General features: G+C 48.1%; 1 protein-coding gene and 1 long non-coding RNA gene across 2 annotated transcripts in view; one reads left to right on the forward strand and one right to left on the reverse strand.

Moving 5' to 3' along the window:
- Positions 1-20,014, reverse strand: part of meiob (meiosis specific with OB-fold) — a 77,973-nt gene that overhangs the window by 37,430 nt on the left and 20,529 nt on the right. The window contains 4 exon segments of the mRNA XM_086000387.1: positions 9,177-9,269; positions 13,363-13,458; positions 13,570-13,622; positions 18,975-19,075. Of these exon segments, the coding sequence (XP_085856513.1) occupies positions 9,177-9,269; positions 13,363-13,458; positions 13,570-13,622; positions 18,975-19,075 (343 nt within the window).
- The window catches only part of LOC147110408 (uncharacterized), a 65,581-nt gene that overhangs the window by 25,046 nt on the left and 20,521 nt on the right, over positions 1-20,014 (forward strand). The gene's annotated exons all lie outside the window — the stretch shown is intronic.

Below are 20,014 nucleotides of genomic sequence, written 5' to 3' on the forward strand. Positions count from 1 at the left end.
CTTGTGTCCCGTCCCTACCTCTGACTGCCGCCATGGGTCTGGACCCATATGGGTCCCGGAAAGTGCCTGTGCGGGCACCCTCCTTGGCGAGCATGTCAGCCTGCTGGTTGCCTAGACTATGGGGTTCTGTGGAGGAATGGGCTTTCACCTTATGGATGAAAACCTCCCCTTCCTCCCCCACTGCTGCTAGGATCTTTTCCAGCAGGGGTTTCACTGTGAGGGGTCTCCCGTCGGCGGAGGTGTATCTGCGGCGGGACCAGATGGCCAGGTACTCCGTACATGAATTGCACGTAAACATGCTGTCCGAGCAAATCGTGTATGAGGTGGGGAAGATTTAGGGGTGTGTAACAACGTACACTACCGCGGACAGTTCAGCCTGCTGGGTGCTCATGGTGCTGGGGAGCTTAATCGCCAGGGCAATGTTTGCCACTGGGTCATAAACTCCACACCCCGTGAGTCGCTCGCCCGCAGATACCGCGCTGGAGCCGTCCACATAGATCTCGCGGCCTGTGGGATGTACGCCGGCCCGTAAACCTATGTCTACTTCCCAAATCCCTTCAATGGAACACCGGTGGGCTGTTCCAGGATATACCAGGTTGGCTGCTAGCTTTGGCTCGCAGAGACCCTTCACCTTTAAGTCCATCTGTGAGAGGAGCAGGGTCCAGCGAGCAATGCAGGCACTGCTCACGGTCCCATCCTTGATCCTCCCATCCAGGAGCATCTGGGTGGGTGTGTGATGGGTGAGGAGGGTGATGGGAGAGGTGCCTGTGAAGATCAGTGATCTCTTCACAGCCCAATGTGTGGCCAAGAGGTGCCTCTCACAATTGGAGTAGCTCCTTTCCACATCTGTGAGTAGCCTGCCGTGTCGCTCTTGGAGCAGCACAGCACTCAGGCTGTCCCCGCTGGCTGCTACCTCCAGGAAAAACTCCCCCCATCTATGGCCCCTAGAGCTGGTGCGGTCTGCAAGTCTTTCTTGAGCCTGACAAATGCTGCCTGGCAACCCTCATCCCAAAGCCACTCCACTCCCTTGTGTAGGAGTCGGAGTAGAGGGGCTGCTGTGGCTGCATAGTCCTCAATAAAGTCTCTGCAGTACCCGGTTAGCCCTAGAAACGACCTCACATCCGTGACTGTGTTGGGGACTGGTAACTCCTGTATCGCTTTCCTCCTAGCCTTATCTATGGCCCTTTCTCCAGCGTGTATGGTCAGGCCCAGGAATTTCACCTCCTGCTGGCCGATCTGCGCTTTCTTTGGGTTTACTTTAAAACCCTTTTGCCTGAGCAGCTCCAGCAGTTCGGCCAGTAGTGGGCAATGCTCCTCTCTCGAATCGGTGAAGAGAAGCAGGTCATCCACATACTGCAGCAACTGTCTGGGCTGACTGAAATCCTTTAAACTGTTTGCCATGCACTGATGGAAAATGCTGGGGCTGTTGTGGAAGCCCTGGGGCAAACAGTTCCAGGTGTACTGTTGCCCTTTAAACGTAAAGGCAAACTTGTACTGATCCTCCCTCCTCAAAGGGATGGACCAAAACCCGTTGGAAATATCCAGCACCGTGAAAGTGGTCACGGATGCTGGAATACTTCCTGTCAGGTCGGCAACTGCTGCTACCGTGGGTGCACAGGCTGGGATGTTGCTGTTGAGCACTCGATAGTCCACCGTGGCCCTCCAGGAATTGTCCGGCTTTCTAACCGGCCACAGTGGAGAGTTTACGTGGGTGACTATCGGTCTCAGAACCCCCTGCTGTACTAAGGAGGACATGGCTGCTTCCATGTCTGGCTCCGCTTCCCTGGGGAAGTTATACTGTTTCTGTGGTCGGGCCATGGGGTCCCCGTCTACGCTGACCTCAAACCCGTTGACCCTCCCGCAGTCGTGTTTGTGCGTGGCAAATGTGGCTAGGTGGGCCTGCACAAATGCCTGGAACTCCTTCGGGGTGTTACTGACCATGAGCTCGAGGTTATAACCCTCTTTGGGCTTCATGGTACACAGGGTCCCCTTCCCTTCTTTCCCTGGGATTACTACTACCTCGCCGTCCTTTCCTGCACTTGCCCCCCATAGGCAATGATTTCTTAAATCGACCAGGATCCCACGGCCTACAATAAAGTCGGCTCCCAGGACCCCTCTTCCACCCTCCACTTCATCAGGAAACAGGCCAACTTAGAGCGGTGTGGTCCTAAATGAATGGCGAGCGGGATGGAAAACAAGCCGGCCTGTTCTTTGCCTGTGAATCCCGACAGACTGTATGGGACCCCGTTAGATAGAGGTGAGGTGGTGGGGTTAGCTGAATGGACCACGGTGCATGATGCTCCCATGTCCAACAGATAGGTCCCCGTCACCTTTTCTACCTCCATCTCCACGAGGGGTCTTTTCCATTCATCGTACCGGAGAGAACACAGGTAAACAGGCTGCACTGGCTCTAGTCAGGGCTGTGGGTTGGATGGGGCTGACGGGGTCAGAGCACCGGTAGCGGCTGCTACTCTCCCGTGGCCAGTCAATAAGGACCTCATGGTGTCCAAAAATGACTCGATCGCGGCGGGAGGGATTCCTGCCTCTACCTTTTGGGCTGGGGCTGTGGAATTCTTTCCCTTGTTATCTTTCCAAGGGTTTTTGCACTCCTTCCGCCAGTGACCGTCCTTCCCACACCCGTAGCAATTATTGCTGGAAGGGTTATTCCCTTCCTGATGCCACTCTTTCCTACCTGTCCGGGTTTTACCTCATGCACCTTCCCCTTAGGTGGGTGTGCATCAGTTCCCCTACCGTTCTTATAGGCTAGGGTCGGCTGTCTAATCACTGTAAGTTCGGTGGTCTGGGGATTCTTGGGGTCGAACCAGACTTCTGCCTTGGCCCGGACCTGTGGCAAGCTGTTTACCACCAGGCAATGGAGCCAATGGGCCAACTGACACTGGTTCAGGAATGCCCGATTAGGTGCCCCAGGACAGGCGCTCCTATAAACCGGCCATAACCTGTCCGTGAAAGCCTGTGGGGTTTCCCCCGTGAGCTGGACTGTCCTCTCCACACGGGAGAAAGGACTTCCCTCATTCATCCCCATGGCCTCCAGAACGTCATCCCTGAGCTCCTCATACCCGCTCTGCTCCTTCTTACACTCGTCAGAGAGGGATTGGAGGAGCCTACTCTCCAGGGAGAATAGCAGCATTTTGGCCTGCTCAGCGCCATCGCAGTCGTTGACGCTGGCTGCCTGCTCTACTTCCCTGAAGTGGATCGAGGGGTCCCCTTTTTCGGAGAGCTTTGGGATATGGCTCACCATAGCCCTGAGCTGTTGGGTGCGATAGGGTAATACGAACTGGTTTTGGAGGGGTCCCTCATCGTTGCCATTGATGGGTGGGCCGAACCTCCGATGCCAAGCTGGGCACATCGGTCCCGGCTCCGGCCTCTCTGGCGGGGGCTGTTCCACCTCCGCTCCCACCCGACTCCACCCCCCCTTGCTGCCAGACCTCGCTAAAACCTGGCGCTACGGGTGGTGGTCGTGAGACCTCCTGTTCCTCAACCGGGTCGTCCCTTGGCACTACCAGTGATGTTTGAACTGTTCTCCCCTCGTTCCCCATGAAATCCGCCTGACCTGCTTTCGGGCTTATGAGGCACACCATGCCTTTTGCCTTCCTCAGGGCCAGGCTCAGGTTTTCTATCCATTCCTTGCAGGGGCCATGATCTGCATCTTCAAACCCCTGTTCGCTCGCTAACTTGTAAGCTGCCTTTACCTCTTTTACTTTCTCCTCCTGTTCTCTCACTTGTCTTGCTAGGCGGGCGTTCTTTTCCCGCAACCACAACTCATTACCCTTGGCTTCGGTGACCTGGCACTGTAAGTATTCCAACTTGGCCTTATGTTCTCCCATTAAATACACCCTTTCCTGATTCAGGGCCTGCAATGCTACCAGTAACTTCTCCCCCGCTAGAGCCTTGTCCTGGATCTCCAGGGCTGACTCCTTTAACTCGGCTGCCTGCGCTGCAACGAGCCTGTCCAAAAGCTGGACCTGCTTTTTGAAGCACATCAGCCAGGCTGCCTTCTCTAAGGATTTCTTGTGTTCCCTCCCTTCTGTCCACTTAGCTGCTGCATCTACCGGACACTCAGCCCTTAACAGATTGGTGATCCACTTCTTCGTGATATTCAGCTTGCTAAACACATAATCAGAAATCCTTTCCTCCATCATGGTTTGCTCATCCGAACCATTGTCCACTGTATCGCACCCCTGTTGCCGGAGTCCTGCCGCGGTTGCCATTTCTGTAGGGGGTGGCGTGCGTGCCCAGTCAGCTTCACCTCTGACAGTCTTTTGAGCGGTTCGAATCGCTCCCACACCCCTGGGTTCTAGACACCGGACTTAGGTACAGGCGGCGATACAGAAGATCGAGTAGACAAGTGGTTTGGTGCAAGAAAACCAAAATTTTATTAAAAGCAGAATAAAACACAATCTTATGAGAATTACTGATATGAATACAGGCATGAAACAATTACACTTGTGGGAATGGGGAACATATGGAACATCGAGGGAAAACAACTACATTAACAATCCCCTTATCCTTATCCCACCCCCTATACCTAACTAGATTAAGCTATGAGGGGCCAGGAATTCATGCTCACCAATCCGAGACCTGTTGCTTTAACTGCTAGGGTTTTGAGGTCCGCTCTTGCTGTCCTTTGGGGTATCTCGTCGCCACGTGGTCTCAGGGCGCAGTGTTGAAGTTGTTGATGCGAAGCACCCTCCTTTTCCTCAGCTACCGTCGTCGTCGAGTCACGATGGGTTTTCTTCTTCTTCTCCCTCGGGCGGTCGTCGGCTTTAATATTGCAGTTGGGGGTCGGTTGGCGGTCTTTACCGTCTGAATGATTTCACTATCCAAGCTTCGAACGCCAGTTTATTCTTCAACCGGGCTATCACTGTCCATGTGGCAAACGCCAGCTTATAACTAGGCCGTTTGTCTCGATTTTGCTACCCATCCTTCGAATGCCAGCATATTCTTAAATTGGGGTTTTACTGTAACGTCAATTTATTCACCAAACACCAGCTTATAACTGGGCATTGGTCCCCAAATACGTCTTTCCGCTGCCCTTCTCTGCCTTTACCGGTTTACCTTCTTCTTCGTCTCGTCTCGTCTGCCCATTTGTGGCCTGTGTGTCCTGTGTGGGTTTGAACTCGGGTCTCGTTTTCCTCCCGCGTTTGGCCCCGGTGTAATGGGCATCCTTGGTTGTTGAGTGGCGCGGGGAGCGAGAAGAGAGCCCGCCACGAGGCCAGGGCACGAGAACGAGCGCCAGCAGGCCAAAAGCCAAACGATCAGAGGCCAGAGCAAGAGAGCGATCACCACCGATGGGCCTACAATTATACCTGTTCTTCACTCCTTATCTGCGCGCCAAATCAGATCAGTCCTTTGTCTAACTTTTGGCAGGCTCGTTTAAAAATGATTACAGCCATTTACTTTAACGACTTCTGGAGTGGTTGTCTCCGGGTCTAATGGCCTCGATGTCCTGTTCGTTTGTCATTTATAAAACTTAATTGTCCCCATCCTGACTTGATGGCTACTGTGAGCTGTTACCGATTAAATATGCAGAAACCTAATGGCCTCGATTTTAGGCCCATTCTATCTTGATCTGTTTCACGGCGAATGAATGCATATTCTGTGTTTGCTTTGGCTGTCTGGCCCCACAGAGTCCTTTCACAGATTCCTGCATTTTAAGTTTCGTCTCTGGGCCTGCCTGTCTGCAGAGCCTTGCTTTTAAAAATGCTGTCGGTTTTGGTCACGAGGTTACAGAAGCCATTTTGGGTACCCTGTTTTTAATAACTTGTCCAAACAGGGTCCCTTTATCCACAATTTTGGGGAATGCAGGCTGTGTAATTATTTTCTTTATTAGCACACACCTTAGGACTTTGTTAATCTGCTAGAACCACAATGAAAGCAGAGTTTTAGATGTGGGGCATGCTGTATCTTCAGCAGTGGTTAGCATATGGAGATAAGACTGCCTTTGAAAAGGTTGGTGTGGACATGCCGGTGTAGGACTGGGGTGGACAAATATAAGAAATCACACAACACCAGGTTATAGTCCAACAGCTTTATTTGAAATCACAAGCTTTCGGAGCGCTGCTCCTTCGTCAGGTGAAGTGGAGAGATGCATAAAAACACAGCTTATATAGTCAGAGAATAATGTCAGATGTTTACAGGTAATCTTTCTAACTGCCATTTATCACACCTCGGCGGAGAGATAATCATAGCAATCAAAGGTGTAAATGGTGTCCAAACAGGTCAGTCAGGAAAACATTACATCAAAGAACAATGAGGTGGGGTCACATGTTGCAGATGCTGGGGTCTGTATGAAAAACAAAAAAAAGACAAAAAACATTTTTTTTGCTGGAAATCACAGCAGGTCCGGCCGCATCTGTGTGGAGAGAACAAGCCAACGACGACTCGAGTCTGGATGACCCTACGTCAGGTGGGGTTACATGTAGCGTGACATGAACCCAAGGTCCCGGTTGAGGCCGTTCTCATGGATGTGGAACTTGGCTATCAGTTTCTGCTCGACAATTTTGCGTTGTCGTGTGTCTTGAAGGCCGCCTTGGAGAATGCTTACCCGAAGATCGGAGGCTGAATGTCCTTGACTGCTGAAGTGTTCCCGAGTGGGAGGGAACACTCCTGCCTGGCGATTGTTGCGTGGTGTCCGTTCATCCGTTGTCGCAGTGTCTGCATGGTCTCGCCGATGTACCATGCTCCGGGGCATCCTTTCCTGCAACGTATGAGGTAGAGAACGTTGGCCGAGTCACATGAGTATGTACCATGTACCTGGTGGGTGGTGTCCTCACGTGTGATGATGGTATCTGTGTTGATGATCTGGCATGTCTTGCAGAGGTTGCTGTGGCAGGGTTGTGTGGTGTCGTGGTCGCTGTTCTCCTGAAAGCTGGGTAATTTGCTGCGAACGATGGTCTGTTTGAGGTTAGGCGGCTGTTTGAAGGCGAATAGTGGAGGCGTGGGGATGGCCTTAGCGAGGTGTTCGTCGTCATTGATGACATGTTGAAGGCTGCGAAGAACATGGCGTAGTTTCTCCGCTCCGGGGAAGTACTGGACGACGAAGGGTACTCTGTTGGTTGTGTCCCGTGTTTGTCTTCTGAGGAGGTCTATGCGATTTTTCGCTGTGGCCCGTCGGAACTGTGGATCGACGAGTCGAGCGTCATATCCCGTTCTTACGAGGGCGTCTTTCAGCATCTGTAGGTGTCCATCGCGTTCCTCATGTGACTCGGCCAACGTTGTCTATCTCATACGTTGCAGGAAAGGATGCCCCGGAGCATGGTACATTGGCAAGACCATGCAGACACTGCGACAACGGATGAACGGACACCGCGCAACAATCGCCAGGCAGGAGTGTTCCCTCCCAGTCGGGGAACGCTTTAGCAGTCAAGGACATTCAGCCTCCGATCTTCGGGTAAGCATTCTCCAAGGCGGCCTTCGAGACACACGACAACGCAAAATCGTCGAGCAGAAACTGATAGCCAAGTTCCGCACCCATGAGGACGGCCTCAACCGGGATCTTGGGTTCATGTCACGCTACATGTAACCCCACCTGACGTAGGGTCAGCCAGACTCGAGTCGTCGTTGGCTTGTTCTCTCCACACAGATGCGGCCGGACCTGCTGTGATTTCCAGCAAAAAAAATGTTTTTTGTCTGTTTTTTTTGTTTTTCATACAGACCCCAGCATCTGCAACATGTGACCCCTTGTGACCCCACCTCATTGTTCTTTGATGTAATGTTTTCCTGACTGACCTGTTTGGATACCATTTACACCTTTGATTGCTGTGATTATCTCTCTGCCGAGGTGTGATAAATGGCAGTTAGAAAGATTACCTGTAAACATCTGACATTATTCTCTGACTACATAAGCTGTGTTTTTATGCATCTCTCCACTTCACCCGACGAAGTAGCAGCGCTCCGAAAGCTTGTGATTTCAAATAAAGCTGTTGGACTATAACCTGGTGTTGTGTGATTTCTTACATTTGAAAAGGTTGTTAATGTCACTTGGACTAATGGATCCCTGTGTCTTTATAAGGAGTATAAAGTGTAAATTAATTTACTTTGGCTGGCATCAAGATCACAACTGCTTGCAATGAAACTGAAAAATTCTTGTAAATTGTTTATTTTTATGTGCTTTCATTGTATCCTGTTTGTAAAATAAAGACTATATCAGTAAAAAAAAGTTTACTGAGTAACTCTGCCCAACTGGCCATAAAAAATATTTTGTGGGACTCACTAAATAAAATAAAAATGTGTTTATTCTGAAAGAAATCAATTTTGCAGTAATTCTCCTGTTACATAGAAAGTAGCAACCATTTACAATGAAATCTGTCTCACAATGAAAACGAATGCCCGCAAGGATACAGTGCTTCGTCTCAACTCCCCATTGGTTACTCAAGCACGTGGTAAAAATAGCTGTCGTACCAGAATTCTCTCCTTCAAGAGTGAGATGACCTGGCTCTGCTCGTTCCACAGCTTCAAAGGCCTCCAGGGAAAAAAGTTCGCTACTTTTTCCTCATTTGGTGTTGGTACTTACATTCATGAGGCACCTCCCTGAAACAGCTGCTCCTGCCAGTTGGCAGCAATTTATTTTGCATTCTGTTTGCAGTCAATGAACCTCTTACTAATATTCCTTCATAATCATTGTACTGCTGGCATCACATTAACAAGGTCGCAAACGTGCCCATTCATGGCATTTGTTCCTTGGACCTTAGAGTATTTTTCTTTGCTAGATTCTCCTGCATAATTAATTTGACTTTATTGTACAATATTAGAGGAAAAATACCTTCTTAAGTGATGCCCTATAACCTTGATGCTATTCAAAGACTAGCTGCCATGTGAATAAATGTCACAATGAATGAGTCATATTGCAGAATCAAAGTTATGCTTAGCTGGGTAACAGCTAAGACTGCTGTTTAGACTTGTGTCCTTGATAAAAGGATAGTACTACTTCAAATATACCTATTTTTTTCAATGTTAAAATCAAAGTAAGTGGTCTTTTAAAATAACATTTTCATTTTTATACACCAAGTGGAAGAATTGCTAATCTATGTTTATCACAGTAAAGTAAAACAATTTATGTAGCTTGTCTAACACAATTTTTAAATCACTGATGAATATATAGTGCCAAATTAAATTAAATTAAATTGTATTTTCAAATATAAAACTCAATGACTTACAGTTTATTAACTCATTTGTTTGTTCTGGATCTTCGTCATCATTTTCTGCATATTCTTTGGCAAAGCTAAACAGCAGATTGGCTTCTTTTGTGTCTTGATATGTCCAGGGTAGAAAGACAAAACTTAGCAATAATGCATTTCATTGCATTGTATCCCATTATTTTACATACCTAAAGTAACAATGCCCTTTTCTGCGCAATCCAGAAAGATTTTAAATAAATTATACTTCAGTCAATAATCATAATCCAGTCACAACACAGAAAAAGAAAAACATGACCTGCTTATTCACTGATAAAACAATAGAGAGTATACTACATACTGGTCACTGATCTATCACTTTACAAAAAATAGATCATGTCTGTATGACATCATCACAGATTAAATGGTGAAAACCGATTTGACCAACTAAAAAGAACAAAAAAAAGATCAAACAGCTTTTTGGGTAAAAATAAATCAGTTAAAATAAATCTGTTTCATTAGTGTATTATTTTCAATTCATAGGTTTACAGGGCTACATGTCAAATATTTATATTATAGATAGACAGTGTAGTTTATTAGTAACTAGCTGGAGTGCCCGGCGGTGCCGAGGGTTTTTTGAGGGCATGTTGTTGTTGGAAGAGAGAGAGAGAGAGACTGGGGGGAGTAGAGAGAGACAGGGGGGGGGGGGTGGAGAGAGAGAGAGAGAGACTGGGGGGGAGAGAGAGAGAGAGAGAGAGACTGGGGGGAAGAGAGAGAGAGAGAGACTGGGGGGAGAAGAGAGAGAGAGACTGGGGGGAGAGAGAGAGAGAGACACTGGGGGGGGAGAGAGAGAGAGAGAGACTGGGGAGAGAGAGAGAGAGAGACTGGGGGGGAGAGAGAGAGAGACTGGGGGGGAGAGAGAGAGAGACTGGGGGAAGAGAGAGAGAGAGAGAGAGACTGGGGGGAAGAGAGAGAGAGACTGGGGGGAAGAGAGAGAGAGAGAGAGAGAGACTGGGGGGAGAGAGAGAGAGAGAGAGACTGGGGGGAAGAGAGAGAGAGAGAGAGAGAGACTGGGGGAAGAGAGAGAGAGAGACTGGGGGGAAGAGAGAGAGAGAGACGGGGGAGTGAGAGAGAGAGAGAGAGAGAGAGACTGGGGGGAAGAGAGAGAGAGAGAGACTGGGGGGGGGAGAGAGAGAGAGAGACTGGGGGGAGAAGAGACGGGGGGGAAGAGAGAGCGAGAGAGACTGGGGGGAGGAGAGAGAGACGGGGGGGGGGGGGGAAGAGAGAGACGGGGGGGGAAAGAGAGAGAGAGAGACTGCTGGATTTAGTTCGGGATTAACCTGGAGAGAGAGGGGGGGAAGGAGCGCCCCAGGCCCGGCCCGATGGACCCCTGCGAAGGAAGGAAGGAAGGAAGAAGGTGAACTCTCCCTCCCTCTCCCACCCCCTCACTCTTTCCCTCCCTCACCCTCTCTCTCTCCCTTCCCCTCTCTCCCTGCCCCTCTCTCTCTCCCCTCTCTCTCCCTGCCCGTCTCTCCCCCTCCCTCCCCGCTCTCTCTCCCTCCCTCCCCTCTCTCCCTCCCTCCCCCTCTCTCTCTCCCTCCCCCTGTCTCTCCCTGCTTTCCTCTCTGTCCCTCCCTGCTTTCCTCTCTGTCCCTCCCTCCCCTCTCCCTCCCTAGCACCTCAGGCCCGGACACTGAGCCGAGCCCCAGGACCGGGCCGAGAGGGGGAAAGCCCGAGTCCCCGGCCGCAAACGGAGCCGAGCCCCGGGACCGGGCCGAGGGGGGGAAAGGCTGAGTCCCCGTCCACAAACGGAGCCGAGAACCGGGCCGAGTGACCCCAACTCACCTCCCGCTAGGCTCTGCCCTGCCAGCCTTTACCAAGATGGTGGCGATGGCTACGCTCAGCTCTGCCCCGCCAGCCTTTACCAAGATGGCGGCAATCGCGGGCCGCTGGTTTGGAATCGGGCCCAGCGGGACGGGCGGTGCCTAGCTCGGGCGTGGCTGGCGAGGAGAGGCTGAGGCTTTGAGGCCTGCAGGCAGCTCATCCACCGCCGAGGGGGGGAAAGCCCGAGTCCCCTTTGCAAATGGATTTTTTTTTTTTTTTAAACCAACTTTTTTTTTACTGGAAATCTATATTTAATGTGTCAATACTAATGAATCAACAATTTCCTCACCTCCATTACCATTTTTTGAGCTTGAGGCCCGGCAGGTGTTTAATGGCCGCCACTCACTTCAGCTCAGCTCCCGCTCGGCAGTTTGAATGATTAGGCCCCGCCCACAAACGCCATGAAACACCCCCCAATTGGTCAACCATCACGTCACTCAACGCTAATGAGCGGTAGGATTGGTCAACCGCTAATGAGTGGATTTTGTCCTTTTTTTGAACATTTTTTGTATAGTGTCCGAACAATTTTTGTCTGACCAAAAAGTAAATACGCCTATTAGACTCCCCTAATGATAAGCTTTCTTTTGATATAACATGTGTGTAGGTACGCTCTATAACTTTTGAGTGTATAGCGGACAGACAGACAGACAAACCAACTCTTTTATATATATATAGATAGATAGATAGATGATGTTCAGTTGTGCTTAAGAATATAATCTGCAGTTTAGGTGCCCTGAAATAACCAATGCTCAACCACTGAATTCGTCCTGGGATGAGGGTCAGTTTAGTTCCGAGTCAGAAGACTGTGGTTTCAAGCCCCCCAGGATTTACACACACAATTTAGGCTGGCACTAGAGTGCAGTAGTAAAGAGACTGTTACATTGTTGGAGGTGCCATCCTTCAGATGGGAGAATAAACAGAGGTTCCTGTGGTTAAAATGGACTATACAGTACATTACATGCCACTATTTGAAATGGAGAGATTTCTCCTGACATCCTGGCCAACATTTCTCCCTCAACTAATACCAACAAAAGCAGATTAAATGGTATTTCATTTAATTGTTGTTTATGGCATCTGCTCACAATCTGACAGAAAATGGAATTAAACTGACAATCTCGTTACCATAACCATGATCAGCAAAGCAAAATTGAAATGTCACACTGGCAATACAAAATGGACTTTTCTGAGGCCTGGGTTAAGAGTAGTGAGATTTTGTTCTACATCTGGGCTATGCAGTACCTGATCTGGGAGTACTTGATGCTGTCATGAGGCTTCAAAGTTTTTTTTACGTGTTTAATTTCACAAGCACTGCAATCCTTGTGTTAAGCTCATTCCATAAAATGTAAGCTGAGATCTCAAAGAAAAACCTAAATGATTACCATACTGCAGTATTCTACTCAGACCCTTCATTGCTGTAATACACCAAATTCTCTAATAGATATTCAGTAAAACAGTTCTGCTTTAGTGAGTGTGGCTCACAGCAAAAGGCTAGGTTTTCAAAAAAAAGAAAAAGAAAAAGTGGTATCAACAACAACTTGGATTTATAATAGCGCCTTTAACGTTGTAAAACGTCTCAAGGTGCTTCACAGGAGTGTTATCAAACAAAATTTGACACCGAGCCACATAAGGAGATATTAGAGCAGATGACCAAAAGCTTGGTCAAAGAGGTATGTTTTAAGGAGCGTCTTAAAGAGGATAGAGAGGTGGAGAGGCGGAGAGGTTTAGGGAATGAATTCCGGAGTTTAGGGCCTAGCCAGATGAAGGCACAACCGCCCATGGTGGAGCGATTAAAATCGGGGATGCCCAAGAGGCCAGAATTGGAGGAGTGCCGATATCTTGGAGGGTTGTAGGATTGGAGGAGATTACAGAGATAGGGAGGGGCAAGGCCAAGGCGGGATTTGAAAACAAGTATGCTTAACCGAGAGCCAATGCAAGTCAGCGAGCACAGGGGTGATGGGTCAACGGGGCCCACGCTAACTGGTCGGAAACCCAGAAATGATAATGGTAATGCAGTGGTTGGTTTAAAAAGGCACATGTCAGACCGCTGCACTTACTTCTGGGTTACTTGCACGCTACCGGACCCACCCCCGCTCCCAGTGCATAGCAAAGTTAAAATCCAGCCCTGGATGTCTGCCTTGACGAGATAGGAAAATCAGCTTCAGAAATCTAATTTTCTTTTTAAAAGGAAAAACGTGGTAGAACAAAGCTTTCTGCACTGTGTTCTTCACTTATTGCTATCAATTGTTATTTCTTAAAGTGTAAAAATCAAACTCTGAATACTCATTAATCTTTAATTTTGACATTATAAGATAGTTAGAATTGTAACATAACTGAAAAACCTTACCAGGATTTGTTGTAATGATGGTTTTAGCGGTCACTGTGGCAGTCATGCTGTTGCGAAAATCATTGTAATTTACTCGTACATCAGCTATGAACAGTACTGTAAAAGTTTACAAAGACCCAACCTATAAAAAGTATTAAGGCTTCTTGCAGAATTATTAATTTTGGAATAAAAAAATATATACCTCACACAAATTGATATATACAATACCTGTTTCCCTGGGTATCCATGTCCGTGCAAGCTGTATAGATTCATTATCCCAGCTATGGAAATCACAAATATAATTAGCCAGCTAGTAAAACAGTTACTTTCCTCCAAACATATAAAAAATCAGTTATTTTCTCATTGCTGTTAGAGAATTAATCACTATTATGTGGGAAAAAATGATCTACCATGATGTTTTAACTATCGTGAGTTGAAATCATGGCCCGGAATTTGCGGTCAGCAGCAAAACAAAGGTGTTCATTGCTGGCCCCGAAGTATACTCTGCATAAGGATCTCGCGATCCCTGTGTCGAGAAGTTTGGGTTTTTTGATCTTCAATTCAATTCAACAGACTGTAGTGTGGATTCCCTTGTTTGAACTGCTGTCTAAGCAGCCAATCAAAAGGCAGAATTCTCAGACAGCAAACAAGGAGGTGAGTAAACTCTTAGGGGGAAAAATTGGGTTGCTTTGTGCCTCCCTAAGAGGGAGCTAACGGGGTGCAAAGCAACTTGCGCCTGGGCACGGTGCCGCCCACACATCCCGCGAAATTTAGCGGGAGGTTAGCTGTGGCGCTAACCAGTAGCGCCCCGCGGCGCTGCGCCAACGATTACGTCATCACCGTGCGCAGTGCCCTGTTCATGATCTTCGGGAGCGCACCCTGACTTACCGCCGGACGCCATGTCCAACGGGGTCAGGGGGGCCTACCCACGGCCGGGGAGGCGCAATTTAAAGGCGAGGTGCGGGGCAGCCATTTTGGTTGCTGGCCGCCTGTCAGCACCTGCCTGCGCTCCCGTCTCCGGCCTCCTGAACGCCCCCCCCCCCCACCCCCGCGGAGTGCCGGCTGCGCTGCAAGAGCCCGGCACTTCTCTTGAGTGCTGGGCTCTTTTGCCGGCACTCCCGATCCCCGGGGGCCCAGGGTCGCGCTGCGCAAGGCCCCTCCCCTTTAAGAAGGGGAGGAAGGCCTGCAATACTGCAGCCTCCCTGACTTGCAGCACCCCAAGAGGAATGCGGGGCACTTTCAGTTGTGCCCCACTTCCCTCGAGGCGCAACCACTCAATTTCCGGCGCGGGGGCGCTAATTTATCCGGGGCGCTAACCCGGCGAAGTTGGTGCCCCTCAATGTTTAGCCCTTAAAATTCTAGCTTTTAAAATAGTTAGAGAGAGCAAAAGAAAGATTGGAACTCTCACATGGAGAAAAGGCAAACCTGAAATAAAGATGGACAAACTTAAAAACAAAATTAAAACTTTTTTTTGCAGTTTCTTAAAAATTTAATTTTGATTAAAAATGGACAAATTTCACACTGCACAAAATTTAAATCAGTTTTTCAGGCCGTTAACATTTATTTAGCAGTTAATACGCTGTTAAAACATCAAATACACCTAATCCCTTTGGATCTAACCTTTAGTGCGGAATTTACCAGTGTAATTCCTGTGGAAGAGCCAAAGACTGCAATTTTACTTATCTCGGCAGGTCCAGGGCGGGTGATGTCGGTAGTGGGTCACGGCCCCGCTGTTGGCCATCCCGCTCTGTGAAATGGCTTTCTGTTGATTGGGCTTGTTAAGCCCACCCAGCGCATTTCCCGGGCCAATTAGAGGAAGCGGGTCTGGTGACGTCATTTCATGACGTGCCATCAGCCGGTTTCCCTAAAGGGACCGTAAACAACTTTATTTTGACAGTTGTGCTGTCAGTGTTCTACAGCATTGAAGTGCTGCAACACTGACAATGACTGCACAGAGGTGCAGGGCTGCACCCAGGTTCTCCCATTACTCCCTCCATTGGCTTATGGAGAGAGTCGGAGCACGCAGGGAGGTCCTCTTCCCTTCCGACGGGCAGAAGACACCTCCCCAGGAGACCAACGCAGTCTGGTTGCACATTGCACAGGAGGGCACAAGCAGGGATGTCGTCAGAAGGACCAGGCTGCAGTGGCGCAAACCTTTCAATTATCTTATTAGATCACGAAACATTAGCACAATGCCACACTCACCTTCATCCTGCTGTACCTCGCATCACATCCCCATCACTCTGCCTTCCCTACCCTACCCCTGTACATCCTTACTCACACCAACTTACCTTGGACTTCCACTCATCCCTCTCTATATACATTATCACTTCCCCATCTCACTAGCCACCCCTCACATTCACCCTCATCCTAGTCCAATCATATCAACTAACAACACACAAGGGTAGGCACTTGGGTATTTTAGCCAATGTTCATGTGACGTTTCTGTTGATGTGCTATCAAACATTGAAACCATTATTTTCAACACTTTCTGTTCTTGGACAGATTTGTGCGCACCTTTGGAAGTGGCTTAGTGAGTTGCAGTGAACGGTGAGACATAATGGTACTCCCCCGCAATGGTGATGAGTGTGAAAGGAATGGCTTGGACATTGTCGGGATGCTTTATGGTTTTGGTGTGGAGTGGTGCCAACCTGCCGCATCATGTGGCAGCCAGGGTGTACAGCATCAAGTGAAGTAAATCTGGCCATGGTGAGGCCATCCCAGGCCTCCCGGGCAGCAATGTGCTCGGGTGCTGATGCCCTCTGTCCTGTGCAGCATTAGGTGATTGCGGAGAAGGTTGGTGTTGTTGTTGGTGCTGCTGGTGTTGGGGCTGATCGTGGTCAGATTCTGAGGATCAAGGTGAGACAGTATAAAGGGCACCCATGTTGATGGAATAGATGGCAGGTGAAGAACAGATGACAGAAGCGATCTCTCAATGGTGAGAGAGTTCTTTCGAAGAGGTGATACTGGATGGAGAGTGGAAAGCCTGCAGAATCTGTGCTGGAAATGGACTGAGAAACAGCTTATGGCTGAGGAAAGTGAAGATCTGTCAGGTGGGAGCTTTTATTGTACATTTGAAGCTGTTAAGTAATCAGCTGGAGCAATGGCCACTGAACTCCCGCCTCAGGTTGACAGCCGTGGTCCCCGAACAGCGTAGTTCCCATGGCCATGAAGTTAAAGTGAAAAGGTAAGTTAAAAAAGCCTGTTAATAATCTGTCAACAAGGCAATAGTGAGCTTAAATGGGTCACCCGCCACTGCCTGTCGGGTCTGCTCAGTGCTGACAGACCCGACATTGGGAAAGGCACGTGGCGGCGGGTTGACAGCAAGGTCCCGACTCGCTGTTAAAAAACTTTCCCACCCGACCTGCCACCAATCCCGCCCGGTGACCCCTGGAAAATTTCCCCCAACGTTTTCTTCAGTTTCAAAGGCAGAATGATGGTGAATGCTGCCAGTTCGCAGTCATCCCGACCACAAATTCCGAGTCATTGTCCAAAATGATCCCAGTAATTATCTTCAGGTTCAGTGCAAATGGTACAAGTCTTGAAGTTGTATAGCAGGGAATTATCAAAATATTATGTCACAATCTGCTGTACAATATGAATGAACAAATATTAGATAGTTCCACAGATTTCTAGCTTTGCTCTGCAGTATTCGGTATTAAAATGTATTTTGTAAGTTCTAAAAGCTTTTCTGTACTGAGATACAGCTAACAATTTCAACATTTTAAAACAGTAAATACAATGGCAGCAAAAACTAAACAGAGACCAATAAAAAGCTAAAAATTACAGATGGTGGAAGTCTAAAATAAAAACTGAAAATGATGGAAATCAATTGGGCTGAAATCCCCCAAGGTCATACGAAAGCTGCGCAGTGCCCTTGTCAGGTAGCACCTAGATACTATGGCTGTGATTTCGCCTACTGAGGCGGGTCCAGGGTCGGTGGTGGGGTGCGACTCTGCTCTATGAAAAGAATTTTCCCAATTGGGCTTGTTTAGCCCACCCAGCGCGTTTCCCGGCCAATTGAAGGAAGCGGGTCTGATGACATCACTTGATGACGCGTCATCATCCGGTTTCTTTAAAGGGACCATGCGCAAATTGATTTTGACAGTTCTGCTGTCAGTGTTCTACAGCATTGAGGTGCTGCAAACACTGACAAGCATTGCACGGCTGCACCTAGGCTCTCCCATGACTCTGTCCATATGCTTCTGGAGGGAGTCACAGCACGCAGGGAGGTTCTCTTCCCTTCCCATGGGCAGAAGAGGCCTCCCCAGGAGATCAACGCAGCCTGGTTGCACATTGCACAGGAGGGCACAAGCAGGAATGTCGGCAGGAGGACCAGGCTGCAGTGGCGCAAACCTTTCAATGATCTCAGTAGATCATGACATGTTACTGCAAAGCCACACTCAACCTCATCCTGCTGTGCCACCCATCACTCTGCCTTCCCTACCCCTGCACATCCTTACTCACACCAACTTACCTTGCACCTCCACCCATTCCTCTCCATCTACATTATTCCTTCTCCATCTCACTAGCCACCCTATCCTAGTCCAATCATATCAACTAATGGCAGGTGAGGTTGAGATGACAGAAGCGATCTGTCAGTGGTGAGAGAGGTTGTTCCAATGAGGTGACACTGGATACAGAGTTTGCTCCAAAGACTAGCAAGCTGCATAAAGCTCAGCCTGTCTTCCAAATGCAGTAAGCAACAGCTTCCAACCTTGCAAAGTGAACACCTATGAAATGGGAAATAACAACAGCATCCATCCGCAGTATTTTGCTATCGTACCTATGAAATGGGAGCTTTTATAGACCATTTGCATGTCAAATTTAGAAATCATCACATGCTGACACAACACCCGACCTCCTTACCTGACGTGATCCCCCGAGCGGCGGAGAAGCCATTGGCAAACTCTAAAAATCTAAAAGGTAAGCTTAAAATACGACTTAATTGCCTCTTAACAATCCAACTAATGATCTAAATTGTCTCCTCCGCTTGGGTCGGGTCTGTTCTGTGCAGATAGACCCGACATCTGGGAGACTAGCGTGGAGGCGGGTTGACAGCGGGTTCCCTATCCGCTGTCAAAAAAAATTTTCCCCAGCCGATCCGCCACCAAACGTGTCCCCTGACCCCCCGAAAAATTCCCCCCTATGTATGGTTCTGCTTGCAGGGCCATGAGGCAACCCTAGAAGAAAAGTTCAAAGAGGCTGATCGTCGTTATCAGAGGAAATAATTAGATTAACTTGATAGGCTAGGGCTTCTCAGCCCCAAAAAGAGATGTCACAAAGGGGAATTTACAGAAGTACATAAGATAGTTAATGGGATAGAAAAAAATAAGCTCCAAGCGATACTTTCAGTTATGGTGGGGCAGCAGGTCAAAAGGGCCCAGGTTCAGGGTTATGGAATTTGGGACAGAGATCAGAAAGTATTTCTTTACACAGAGATTCATCAACAGCTGAAAGTGGTTGCCAGAAAGAGCAGTTCAGGACACCAGACTGTGAGATACTTTACTGCAAAGATGGCAGGGTTGGTATTCTGAAAGGATGAGATCAAATAGGCTGAGCTTATCTCAGAATTGAACGTAAGCAACAACTTATTTAATTGTATTTGTAGACAAGTTCAAAAATATACTAACCAGTTCATAAGGAATGAAGGTACAGTCTCATCAAACAGTTTTACTTCACATCGCTGTCCTTTTCTTTTGTCTGCAGTAGTAAAATGCTTCTGCTCCCCCACCTTAAAACAATGGTATTTTTCTAATCTTTAAACTAATACAGTAATAAATTATTACATTTTCAACATAAATATCAAGGGATTTATGTCACAGTGGAGTTCTTTAAAGATTCAATCTTATTTGAATTGAAGATCTCAATCTTAAACGGAATTTTACTTCAACATATTTCCCTAGACTTTAGTTAGAATAACGAAAACTACGAATAAGCTATTATATGCCACTGTAGTAAATACATCAATTTTTGATGTATACGTCTGCTCAAGCCTAGCTTATAGGGTCTGCAATCCTGGGATCCAACAGGAACAGCCACTTTTGCTGTTCGTACTAATTTATGAAGAGGAGCCGAAGCAGATAGGGGCACAAAAGGAAGGGTTGTAGGTGAGTGAGAAAAGGAGCCATAACTAAAGACAACAGCAAGTGAGATAAAATATTGCAAAAGAGAGATTAGTCAGAACTGGAGACACACACAGATGACTGTGTGGCTGGGTCAAAATAATAGCATCTTGCTGGTGAATGAGTGACAGGAGCTAGAAGGAACTGGAGCTTGGAGCTTTATACTAGCTGGTGTGTGCAAGCAGAAGCCGAGGTAATGAAACATGTAAACACGAAAAGGAAGCGACGACAAAACCAAAATCCTAACAGTGTGGAAGTAATTGTAAATAGCAATCATAATCCCTACATGGGATCCTGGAATTTGCAAGATTGAATCTGGAAACACAACAGGTATCTAGGATTGCACACACAACTAGCTGATGCTGAAGGAAAAGTTTTGGTGTTTCAGTAAATGGCAATGCCTCTTGCAAAATGGGCACACTATCTACTGCAAAACACACATATTGACCTGAATTTCCTTCATAATACAGGCGCTTCAGGCAGGTTTGTGGCATTGAATTGAGTTAACTGGGTCAGTAAGGCCCACTACCTCCAATCAGCTTCAAAAA

Source organism: Somniosus microcephalus, chromosome 11 (genome assembly GCF_052327205.1).
Source record: "Somniosus microcephalus isolate GS21.2 chromosome 11, FLI_Smic_1.0, whole genome shotgun sequence".
NCBI lineage: Eukaryota > Metazoa > Chordata > Chondrichthyes > Squaliformes > Somniosidae > Somniosus > Somniosus microcephalus.